The sequence below is a fragment of the Scardinius erythrophthalmus genome (assembly GCF_964197995.2).
Source record: "Scardinius erythrophthalmus genome assembly, chromosome: 10".
Classification (NCBI taxonomy): Eukaryota; Metazoa; Chordata; class Actinopteri; order Cypriniformes; family Leuciscidae; genus Scardinius; species Scardinius erythrophthalmus.
In genome coordinates this window covers 29,692,143-29,704,101 of record NC_138230.1, presented here as the reverse complement: position 1 = coordinate 29,704,101, position 11,959 = coordinate 29,692,143, and the positions used below count along the sequence as shown (strand labels likewise).

Below are 11,959 nucleotides of genomic sequence, written 5' to 3'. Positions count from 1 at the left end.
CCAAAATGTAATTCTTAAAAATGTCAATCAATGTTTTGATCATGATCACACTTTTGACACAGATGCAAAAATAAGACGAATCAGTAAAAAGAACTTTGCACTATAGTCGAAGGTCACTGCTACTGCATGCTGAGCTCCAGGCTAATAGCCAGAGAGAGTTACAGCTGCCAAAAAAAGGCACACAATTGTGCAGGATTAGGTTGTGTGACCCAAGTGATGCTTGCAGATTGTGTGTAGGCAAAATTTTGTTTCAAAGAGGCTTTCTTTTCGCCCATTTCCTCCACTTTTGCAGTTTTCTCTAGTTGCATTCACTCATTTCACTCAAGTTATCTTGAATGTTGAATTGTCAATACAAATAAAAAATTTGAGAGAACATCATAAGCCGACCTCATAAATTGATGTTCAATTGACTTCATTAGTTTAAACCATAGACTGGTGATAAGTGGGCACTTGGAACTTCATGTATATATTTAAGACATTTTGTTTACCTTTATAAAATTCACAATTTTGTGTTGGGTCACCAATTGTCCGATGTAAAAACCGGGTCCAGAGATCCAGTGGAAGTGGAAGTGTCACCCAGTAGGCCTACATGACTTGCACGTGCTATCTTTGCTTATGGGCACTCAGTTCCACATACTGGTTTTCTGGAGCCAATCATCCCCATAAATGCAATGTGTCTGTGGAAAAAAGGGTACTTTTGAATGACCTTTAATGAAGAAACATTGCTACAAGCTCCAGCTAGAGACCCTCTTTATATATAGGGCCTATATATTTTTATATATAGGCCTATACATTTTTTTTTTTTTTTTGCTGATCCGAAAAATGATCTGATCCGTGGTTCAAAAACCGTAAATGATCCGAACCGTGAATTTTGTGATCCGTTCCACCACTACCCATTCCTCGTTAAGCGCCGACCATTTTTCCTGTCATTAAACTAGCAAAAGTGGATTTGGACATGCCCTATTTGCACTTGCGCCCTGCGCTTTAGACCATATGCTTAGATCGTTAAAATAGGGCCCTATTTGATGTAATATTACTAATCTGGAATATTAAGAATCACAATGGTAACTGGGCTGCACATTTACATTGTGAACCCCCTTTCTGTTCACATAATCCCCTTCATTGAGGCCTTGATGGCAGTCTATGGTAGCCTATAGTCTATGGTACCAATCACGTTAGTGAAGCCTGAGTGACACATACTGTAATCGGCATGGTCATGATTGTATGATCTTCATAAAAAATTATGATAGCCTAAAAAAACAAACAAACAAAAAAAAAACACTGCTTTACAACATTGGGTCTTAAGTGGCTTGGAAATGCCAAAAAAAAAAAAAAAAAAAAAAACTGTCTTTTAAACATAAAAGTGACAAAAAACGACAATCTTCACGAATCACGAGAAAAAATATATATCTCAGAAAGAAAGTGCACTATCGCGCTGCGCTGGACTTCCCGTATCAGCTCCGCTTATGAAGCCGGGATCTAATCCTGTTAACATGAAATAAGCCTGCTCCCGAGCAGGTTTAGGTTTGCGCACATGTTGCTATGACAGCAAGTCCAGGATGAGCGTCGAAGAACCAAACAATCCAAGATCATGCCAAATCGGCAACAATCAAATCCAGCTAACTGAGTTAGCAACGTACGAAGAACAGGCCCCAGGTCACTCTTGTAAAAGGGATTTTAATCTCATGAGTTTTTAACCTGGTTGAATAAAGAATGAATGAATTAATAAATTAATAAATTACATAGGCCAGGCCTACATACACACATTAAAAAAGAAATATTAATTGTCAGGTACTATGTGCTAACTGTGTTCATGTTGTATTGCAAAATACTTTTTCTCACTATTAAGGTTAAGTTAGGGACAGGTGGTATGGGGTTAAAGGGTAAGGGAAGGGTCAGCAGTGTAATTACATATATTACAGCTATAATTACATGCAGGGATTTCTTAAATATAAGTACAGTGTAAAACATGCGTGTACACATTAAGTGTCACAAAAAGTATCAGATGATTCATTTAAATGTTAGTTAAGTTAGGTAGACATTTAAAGACCTAAAAAGTATTACCATTAGCTATACTTTTTAGTGTTTTTGGGAAAAGTTTTACACAGCCATTCACAATTCTCAAATCGTAATTTCAAACTTAACGCATTGTGCACATTTGGTTAAATTAATCGAATTAAACCTGGCATTTAAATTTCTGACAGGTTACAGCAAAAAATGATTTGAATGTGTGTGTTTGTGGTTTCTGAACACTGATTGAATTATTGTGCTGGACATCGTGACTTTGATATAATGAAATAATTAAATGCTGTGTTACGACTGCAGTGCATGTGAACAGAGGGGTTTTGGTCATTATCTAATGATCTATAGATAGCTCACAGGTGAAGTCTGCTGTTTAAGTCCTTGAACACACACACACACACACACACACGTGTGCCCACGCACGCACACACGCACAAGCAGAGAATAGATATAAAATCATAAAACTGAGCATTTGTGAGAACTGGACCTGCATAAGAAAGTTCGACCAAATCGTGCTGGTGACCCTAAATGAGGTTAACTGGCAGGAGCACTATTTTCATCATGCAGATAATCAGCTCTAATGCTCCTGACCCTTGGAGATGTACAGTACACACCCTGAAAAAGCTGCTGCTTAGTTTAAACAAGAATTTGCATTAAGACTAATCTTTGTGAAACTGATAGTTCTGATCCTGAAAGGCTTTCAGTGAAAGCTCATTTATCAATACAGCATTCCAGTTGTGGTAAATTACAAAATTAAGTAGCTTCAGTAAAATCTATTTTCCATCTATGGGAAACGGTAAAAAAAAAAAAAATACTAAACTATTTTGTCAAAAAATACCAGGGTTAAAATATTTTCGTGGCTTAAAATAATAGAAATGACTGAAATAACTGAAATAAAATAAAAGATTAAAACAACTTTTATTTCAGGTATTTGCCAAAGCAACATTTCTTATTTTCATATAGCTTAAACGTACAGTATGACATTTTTTCGCCACTAGGGGTCGCTAGCCTCTTACAATAACAAAGGCGTAGTTTGATGACGCAACATTTGCTAAGAATTATGGATCTTGTCGTCAACGTCAAGCCGACCCGATCTAATAATGTTTATGGATGACTGAATACATCAATGCTTTTATCATGACTGTGATATAAAGCAGAACCGGGATTGCTAAGAGACAGCTATCAGCTCCACACGCGACGCGAGTCCCGCGGATATAAAAGGAATATGGACATTTCATTCTACCGAACTACACGCAGAATTACTCACAGGTCAGTTTATTAGACAAATTAAACTTGTGAGATAACGCAGCGCTGTTTCACTTGGTCTAACATTACACTATCACACTAAACTGCATTTGAATGTGTTGAAATGCATTAGAATAACATACAAATCATATTCTGACATTTTATCATTGTTGAACTATAAAACATTGATTAGTTTTATGTAAATGTGCTCACCTGTTTAATAAAGTACATGTAGGAGCGGTCGAAGTCTCGGATGTTGAGCTCTCGTTTATATACGTTACTGTCTATGTGAGCACTCGAAAACACCGCGCTGATATTGATTCTCGTTTTTAGTTCTCCTTTTTTATCCAAAGTCTGCTTGCCATGGTCCATAATGTTTGAACGAAACAACAACAGCGTGCAAATAGACATTGCGAACTAAAAAGTTGTCCGCGTCAGTCGCTTTGGTTACTATCAGACGGCTCTGGTTGCTATGGCAGCACCAGCGGAAACCAGGGACAACGCGGCGGCGACAAAACGGAAATAAAGAAACGGGACGTGTCTTCGAATTAAATTACAAATTTCTCCTGGTTTGAAAGTTGTTGGAAACAGTCGGGATAATGTAAGTACACAACTAAAAAATATATATAACATAGAGATATAGTGATTTTTGCTATTTTTAAAGCAAAACATTTACATATTGTGCCTTTAACTTGATGTACTAAAATAACTAAAACTCAAGAAAAAAATTAATGAAAACTATATAGACATTTTAATAAAAAGCAATAAAGATGACAAAAACACGACACAATAACTAAAACTTTAATTAGAATAAAACAAGAAAATACAAAAATTAAAACTATTTCAAAACATATATAAAAAACAGTAGGTCTATTGCAATGATGCTAAATAACACTGAAAAATACTAAAAGTTAAACTTTATAATAAAATAATTGATAAATGAAAATAAATATGAATTAATTGGTTCTTTAAGATGTTCACAAAGTGTGCTCTATACTTCTCTAAAGTCATTTCTACAGTAAAAAAAAATAATTAATTATATAAAAAAATGTTAAAATTGGCCATCAGGCACTATTGTAGAAACTTGTTACAGTACAAAAAAATAAATAAAAAAATTGAGAATATAATAAAAATCAATGAAAGCACAGAAGAATGGCTTTCTTTCATTAAAAAAAGAAAAAGAAAAATACAGGAAATTATGTCTCCAATTCAGTCCATGTAATTAAGTGACCAAAGACAAAAGAAAAAGGTTTGTTACAAGACTAATTTGCAGACACATAAATATTCAATAATTAGCTGAAGATGACATATGATTGAGTCTCTATGTCTGTAATTCACAGGCGCGCTCTTGTTGGTTATTAAAGTACATTCAGAGATTTTTATTATATTTCTCTGCTGGACTGAAAGCTTTATTCAATGAAAGCCTTTGGCTGAGGCTGATGACTGTATTGATTTCTTGCATTGTCATGTGTGAAACATCATATTTTTGAATATCCCTGCAGAAAAGTCACTGTTATTGTGTTTTGTAAGTTTCATAGCCCTTGGCTCAGTGATATTGCATTATTACGAGTAGGCCTACCATCTTCAGCCTGATATTATACTGAGTTTACTGAAATAGATATTATTTTTCAGCTATCAGTTATTTTTTTCTCTGCTATTTCATCTCTGTTGTTTTTAATTTATAGTGCCAACGGCTTAAAGTGATTGACACACAATGTCCTTCTGAATTTTATTTGAATCTCCTGATCCAGCATCATACTCTCTCATAAGACTAACACAGGACATGGCAAGTTAATTTTTCCCCTCTAATTTCTATAAAAGTCTAGCGTCATCTTCTGGTCAATCATGTTGAACAGAGCTTCAGCAGTAAGTTTCTGATAAAACTATATTTTCTAGTAGTATTCCCCTTAATACCCCCGTATTTTTATATTTAAAAAAATTCTAAATTTTTCATTATTTTAGTATTTAGCCTAATTTTATTTTTTATTAATATGTTTGAAAATAAAATTACATCTTTCAAATGAGCAGTGTAAATAAACAGCAGTTTCAGGACCTCTATTACAAAGTGTAAAGTTTACGCAATATTTATAATAATAATAATATGTTAATTAACAACAACAACAATAATAATAATAAAATAAGAAACATTGTTTAGCTGGTAAATTTGTTGGCTCAAGACTTTTATTGACTTTTATTTTGACATGTTTCTGTCGCAATAACAAATGAATGTCTCTTAAGGTCTGATAATTTTTTTAAATATAATTATGCATGTTAATTTTTTTTACGTCCTTAAAACTATAAAAAGTACACCTAAAAAAATACACGTCGCGCGAATGAGCAGTTTTGATTGTTTTTGTTCAGGCATCAGGGTGTCCTGGTGAGGCATGACGCAGTAATGTCAGGTCCTTTTTCACAGCGCAAGAAATTGAAAGTAAAAATCTCTACAGATCCACTGCAATTCATCTGAATTTATCTTCTAAATTAGATATAAACGTTTGAAAAATGTTCATTTCGGCGGGGGATGTAGCTCCATCTTTTAAAGGCTTTACGTTGATAATGGTAAGTAAAGTATTTGCCTTCATTAGTATTTCAGCTTCATCATCATCACACAAACAAACACATGTGATCCTCTGTATGCTGCGCTTATCAAACATTGAGCTAACGTTACTTATAATTGTTTCTCTTGTGCATAGCCTGCAGTATCTGTTGGAAACGTGGGACAGCTCGCCGTGGATCTCCTCATCTCAACATTAAATATGCCCAGAGTGGGATACTTCCACACGGACTGTCTGATTCCCATGGTTGGGAACAACCCGTATGCCACATCCCCTGAGGATGCTGCCCAGCTCAGCACCAGCGCAGAGGGTAATGGGATATCATAGCTTTAATTCATGAGAAGCATATTTTCTTACAGCACCACCAACTCTTGCATGTACAGTGTCTGATGTTGTGAATGTGTCTGTGCAGTTTATTCCCACAGTGACTTAAAGCTGGCCATCCTGCAGATAAGAACACCCATCATCCAGGTTAGTGGTGTGCATTTATACAAGTTTACACTTTGTTGGAGGTTTACAATTTAGTAGTTGACCAATATGGAGTTTTTGATGGCTGATGCCAGGCTCTTAGAGCAGAGTTTCAGATGCCACGGACCCTCAAGTATTACTATCTTTATGCGAGGGACCCAATCCTAAAATTTAAAACGCAGCTATATATTTTCATGTATAAAGACACCATTAATACTGTGAAAAATGCATATTATAACTATTTAAAGTATCATTTGGAAAATGTTCAGTTTCTAATATGTTACATCATTATGTCTTTAACTCACTATAGTATTATAGTACTATATTCATTTATTTTAATACATTTATTTAAATCAAATGAATATATCAACATTATATATATATATTATTCAGTTTAATCATGTATATAATTAGAAATTATTTGAAAATAAAGCAATATGACAATATTTTGTACTTGATGAACAGTTTTTCATATACTGTTTACTTCAACATTCTTTCTAATAAATTATTTCGGTTTAATAATTTATCAGACTGAACTGTTAAACAAAGACAGTAAACTTCTGCAGACGGAGAACCAGAGCTCCTGTGCCATCTCAGTGCTGTCAAAAAATCCTAATGCTGTCAAAATAAAAGTCCAGAGTCTAACAGTTATCGGCCAAAAATATTTTTTTTTCAGCTGATATCGCTAATTATAAAATGCCAAATATTGGCTGATATATCACAGATACATTTTTTATTTTATTTCACTTGCATATCGACTCTTTGCTGTTTACTGTTCATTTTAGACAAAGGTCAGATCATTCCGAAAGCTGATTGTTTCCTGGATCAAGAGTAGTGGATTCCTCAGAAGTGTGCTGCTTTCCAGCAGTCACGCTTATCAGAGAGACGACCAACAGCTTCATGGGTAATGAAACAGTGAGGACAGATAGATAGAATGCGCACACAATTGTATAAATATCATTGTATTAGTAAGTTAATTTTCTTATCTTTGATATCATTATATTAGATAAGAATTTCAAACCTCACGCCATGCATTTTAAGTTAGCACTCACACACTTTTTTATGTCAATGAAATCATGTTTTAAATGATGAAATGATATACTACACAAATGTATTGTGCTTCAGACTTTAGAAGATGATTCTTTCCACCTGTGTGTGAACCTCAGGAGAACTGACTTCAGACGTCCACTAAAAGTCACCAAAAACACCAGATGATTCAAGTGTTTTTGTATCGGTCGTATTTAAATGCTTGCGTCTTCTTGTTGAGCAGCACTCCTCTGCGGTACCTGCTGAGCCCGTCTCTGCAGAAGGAGGAGGGCCAGCGGGTGGAGGAGCTGGGCTGGAGGGAGATGGAGAGAATCAGCGCGTTCCCTGAGATCTCCGACTCAGAGCAGCGGCTCTACATTCCTGGAGGAGGAGTGACCAAAGCCCTTTACACAGACTGGTAAAAACTGTCATAAATCGTAAAATGATCAGATCTGCAATCGTGAATTCGTCAATCCAATGGAGTTTGTTGTCTTTCAGCTGCACAGAGGACATCCCTATGGCAGTAGTGCTGATCTTTTGCTCAGAAGGGGACAACGTCCCTGATGCTTTTGCTCTCATCAACCATCTCAATGACTGGCTCCATCTGCTGGAAAAACCTGTAAGTGTGTGAGAGAATATAGTGAGTCTGAATAATGCTGATGAAACAAACAGGATATCTGGTAAAACAGGTAAATTTAAGGCTTAATAAGATCTCCACAAATAAAATACTGTATGAGTGGAGTCGGGCAATGTCTATGGTAAAATATGAAACCCTAAAATGACTGTAATAAAACACAATTCAAACAACTTTACAGTTCAAATAGGTTTTGACAAAAACAAAAACAAAATCAAACCTAAACCAAAAATGAAAGTAATCCCATGATTTACTCACCCTCAAGCCATCCTATATGACTATCTTCTTTCAGACGAGCACAGTCGGAGATTTAAAACATCATTGCTCTTCCAAGCTTTATAATGGTAGTGAATGTCCAAAAAAGTGCATCCATCCATCATAAAAGTAATCCATACAACTCTAGGAGGGTTAATAAAAGCCTTCTGAAGCAAAGCAATGCGTTTGTGTTAGAAAAATATTAGTGGTGGGCCGTTATTGGCGTTAACGTGCTGCGTTAACGTGAGACTCTTATCGGGCGATAAAAAAAATATCGCCGTTAATCTATTCTCAAAGTTGGGTTGGGAGCTGGGTCTATACTACGAAAGCTATGATGACTTTCACCTTGATATTTTAGCGCGGATTCGGTTCGGTACGCATTTTCAAACCAAACGGTTCGTTGGACCACTTTTCCTGCCGACCAAAATTGCGTTATCTCATAATGTAAGAGACGCTGGCGAGACCACAACATTGTCTGACATCAAATGGCAAATGTAATGTAAGCGTAACGAAACTGAGCTACTCGTTATTGTGTGGTTGACGGACCGTTGTTTATCAGTTTGGACCAAAGCAGCGTGAGCCGATCTTGATCAAGAGATCCAGTAAAGAAAGCATTTGAATTCGCCACAGAAGTAATAACATCGCTGCGAGATCTAGTGAGAAACATTCATATTTCTCTGTTATTAATGGATCAAACAGCGCGTGGAAGCCAGGAAGAAACATTTTGCCATGAATGAACTATCGGGTGTCCACAGATCTGCAACATTTACCATGGATTTACTGTAGTAAAACTAACTGCAACCATGGAAGTTTGGCAGGAATAGTAGGCTATAATGCCTTCAAGTAATATTACATTGGTTTTATTTTGACATTATGAATAAAATTGCTGCCCTCAAATGTTAATCTGAACTAAAAATAGACCTTTGTTTATAACTACTACAATATTAGGCTACATTTCATTTTTTCCAAGGAGCTGTTTTGTTTTATATGCTCAAAGTAAAAAAAAAAAAAAAAAATCATACTTTGATGTTAGTTAAAAAAAACCCCAACTTTTCTGTAGTTATGTAAGGCATCTATAGCTATGACTATGCTGGTAACTCTACTAGTGAGTTCCTCTTATGACGTCACGCCCCATCTAGTGGAAGGGAGCAGGAGCGGTTAAAACCACTGTTAAAAGTGCCAACTTTTCATATTATATCAGCATTTTGGTATAAAAAACAATGGTAGGCGGTTCTTATCTTTATGTTTAATAAACACATTGCATTATCTTCGAGAAAAATTTAACCTGCAACTTACACTTTAAAAAAAAAATCTCTGGCATTGCCCTTTAGTCATTATTTGGGTAGCACACATATTCTGAATGCATTCGGCAGAATTCAAATGAGCCATTTTAATTTAGATTAATATAGATTAATTCCAAGATTACAGTGAGATTAATCTAGATAAAAAAAAATAATCTATGCCCACCACTAAAAAATATCCATATTTATAACTATAAATAGCTTCCGACAGCCGGCCGTTCGCATCGATTTACGGCGAGAGAGTACCTGACCTGACGCATGACGTATTGATGAACGCGGAAGATAGAGCAAAACAAAACACCAGTCAAGAATTAAAGTCTAAAAGGAGAATTTTTAAAGAGAAATGTCTGAGGATTTTTGATATAAGAGAAGAGGAGCTTGAGTTTGTTGCCCAGCCCAATTAGTTTGAAGCGCGAGAGGGCGTCAAAGCTTACGCTACTCCTACATCATACGTCATACATCGCGTCAGAAGTTACTCTTCTGGCGTAAGTTGACTTGCGTAGGCCGTCTGCCGGACGGAATAAATATGGATATTTCTTTTTACAAAAACTCATCGCTTCGCTTCAGAAGGCCTTTATTAACCCCCTGGAGTCATGTGGATTACTTTTATGATGGATGGATGTGCTTTTTTGGACTTTAAAAGCTTGGAAGAGCAATGATATTTTTTTAATTAACTCCAATTGTGTTCGTCTGAAAGAAGATACACCTCATATACACCTAGGATGGCTTGAGGGTGAGTAAATCATGGGATAATAAAAATTTGGGGGTAAACTAACCCTTAAGGAACAGGGATGTTACACTCACAAATACACCTTATTATCCTGATTTTTTTAGAATCCATGTTAGATTCTCGTCGATCAACCAGTTAACATTTATTACAGTGTGTGTATGCTGTATCAAATTTTTTTTTGGCATTGCCAGTAAGGTGAAAAGTTTGCAGGTATGATATAAACACCATAAAAGTAAATATTGTCATAATTAATCAACAGTAAACCATAAACAGTCGCTTGGCATAAATGTGGGTTATTCATTGATCGCGAACCGCAAGGCTGTAGGCTATACTTTGAAATATGCGGAACTCACATTAAGCCAGCTCCCGTTTTCTCTGTCCCCAAATTTAAGACCCCTTGAAATTATAAGACTTTTTTTATGGCCTTTGATTTGATGAAACTTAGTTTGAGACTTTAAGGACCTTAAGGAAATGGGATCTGGTTATTCTAAAAGAAAAACATGCAGAAGGACCATTGGATGAAATCTCAAAACTTGTTGAGCATGGAACATTACCTTAGAAGGATGTGGTTTCAGAATTTCAGAAGTGAAAGTTTTTTTTTTTCCGCATAGATAGTGTTGCTGTTTTGTTAATGTGATGTTTTCTCTTAGACGCAGGGCTCAGTGCAGTGGCGGGTTCCCTCCTCATGGAAGCTGCTGTTCGGCAGCGGGATCCCACCTCTTCTCTTCTGAAGCGTGACTGAAACATCATCCGTTTATAACATGAATCGGAGAATCACTGATGTTGAACTGTCAAACTGCACAAAGCGTTAAATACACATTTTGCTTGTAAATAAGTGAAATAGAACAGAAATAATAACTCGTAACATTATTTTTGCCAAAATGTGTGTCTGTGTCGTTTTTTCTTATATTGCCAGTCATGCTGATACTTTGTTTTCATCTGTCCACCCATCAGTTGATGACAGCATAGGTCTGGCTCTCTTCCACTTGATTTTCCCAGCAGTGTAGCAGTTCTTGTAATGTGACGTAGCTTTAAACCTGCTGTGACCAGTCGTGTGTGACACACTGTTCTTCTGGGAAGAAAGTGAAAACATTTAAAAGCCCTTTCTACATAGTTTGACAATGATTTCATTGTTGGTGCACCAAGAATTACCATGGTAAAAGTGTCAAGTCATGTACCATCATTGCTGTCTTAAACCTTCAAAGAACACAGTGATGGAAATGAAATATTATGGGTTTAAGCTAACAAAAATGGTCAAGAAATATCCAGGTCATATACTACTGTTTGGGGGCAGTAAGAGTTTTACTTTATAGAAAAAAAAAATACTTCTATGAAATTGATCAAATGGTTATAAAAGATTTCTATTTCAAATAAATGCTGTTATTTTAATCCTGAAAAAAAAATTATCACGGTTTACACAAAATTAGAACGCAGCACAATGGTTTAACATTGATGATAAATGTTTCTTGAGCAGCAAATCACATATATTAAAATGATTTCTGAAGGATCATGATGTGACTGGAGTAATGGCTGCTGAAAATTCATGAGAATTTTTTTTAAAATATATTCAAAAAGTTATTTTAAATTGTAATAATTCACAATATTATTTTTTTTTATCAAATAAATTCAGACTTGGTGAGCATAAGAGGCTTCTTTCAAAAACATGTATTGAATGTATTTCACTCCTAAACAAGAAATGTTAATCATGTTTAAGTCTATTTAA

General features: G+C 35.5%; 1 protein-coding gene across 2 annotated transcripts; it reads left to right on the top strand.

The window, feature by feature from the left end:
• The first annotated feature begins 5,453 nt into the window (after positions 1 to 5,453).
• psmg2 (proteasome (prosome, macropain) assembly chaperone 2) lies at positions 5,454 to 11,874 on the top strand. Of its 2 annotated transcripts, none has more exons than XR_014031010.1 (7): positions 5,454 to 5,826; positions 5,961 to 6,132; positions 6,235 to 6,293; positions 7,076 to 7,194; positions 7,561 to 7,734; positions 7,815 to 8,187; positions 10,245 to 11,114. XR_014031010.1 is itself a non-coding variant. In XM_081377597.1 (7 exons), the coding sequence occupies exons 1-7, from the start codon at positions 5,770 to 5,772 to the stop codon at positions 10,965 to 10,967; spliced, it is 783 nt and encodes a 260-aa protein (XP_081233723.1). In that variant the 5' UTR covers positions 5,454 to 5,769; the 3' UTR covers positions 10,968 to 11,874. The 2 variants fall into 2 exon arrangements, 1 of the variants encoding a protein (XP_081233723.1); XM_081377597.1 differs by having other exon boundaries at positions 7,815 to 7,935; positions 10,887 to 11,874.
• The last annotated feature ends 85 nt before the right edge of the window (positions 11,875 to 11,959 follow it).

Coding starts and splice junctions, on each gene's coding strand:
- psmg2 (XM_081377597.1), top strand. CDS start 5,770: ATGTTCATTTCGGCGGGGGATGTAGCTCCATCTTTTAAAGGCTTTACG. Junction 6,133..6,234: donor GCTCAGCACCAGCGCAGAGG/GTAATGGGATAT, acceptor GTGTCTGTGCAG/TTTATTCCCACAGTGACTTA. Junction 7,936..10,886: donor TCCATCTGCTGGAAAAACCT/GTAAGTGTGTGA, acceptor GTTTTCTCTTAG/ACGCAGGGCTCAGTGCAGTG.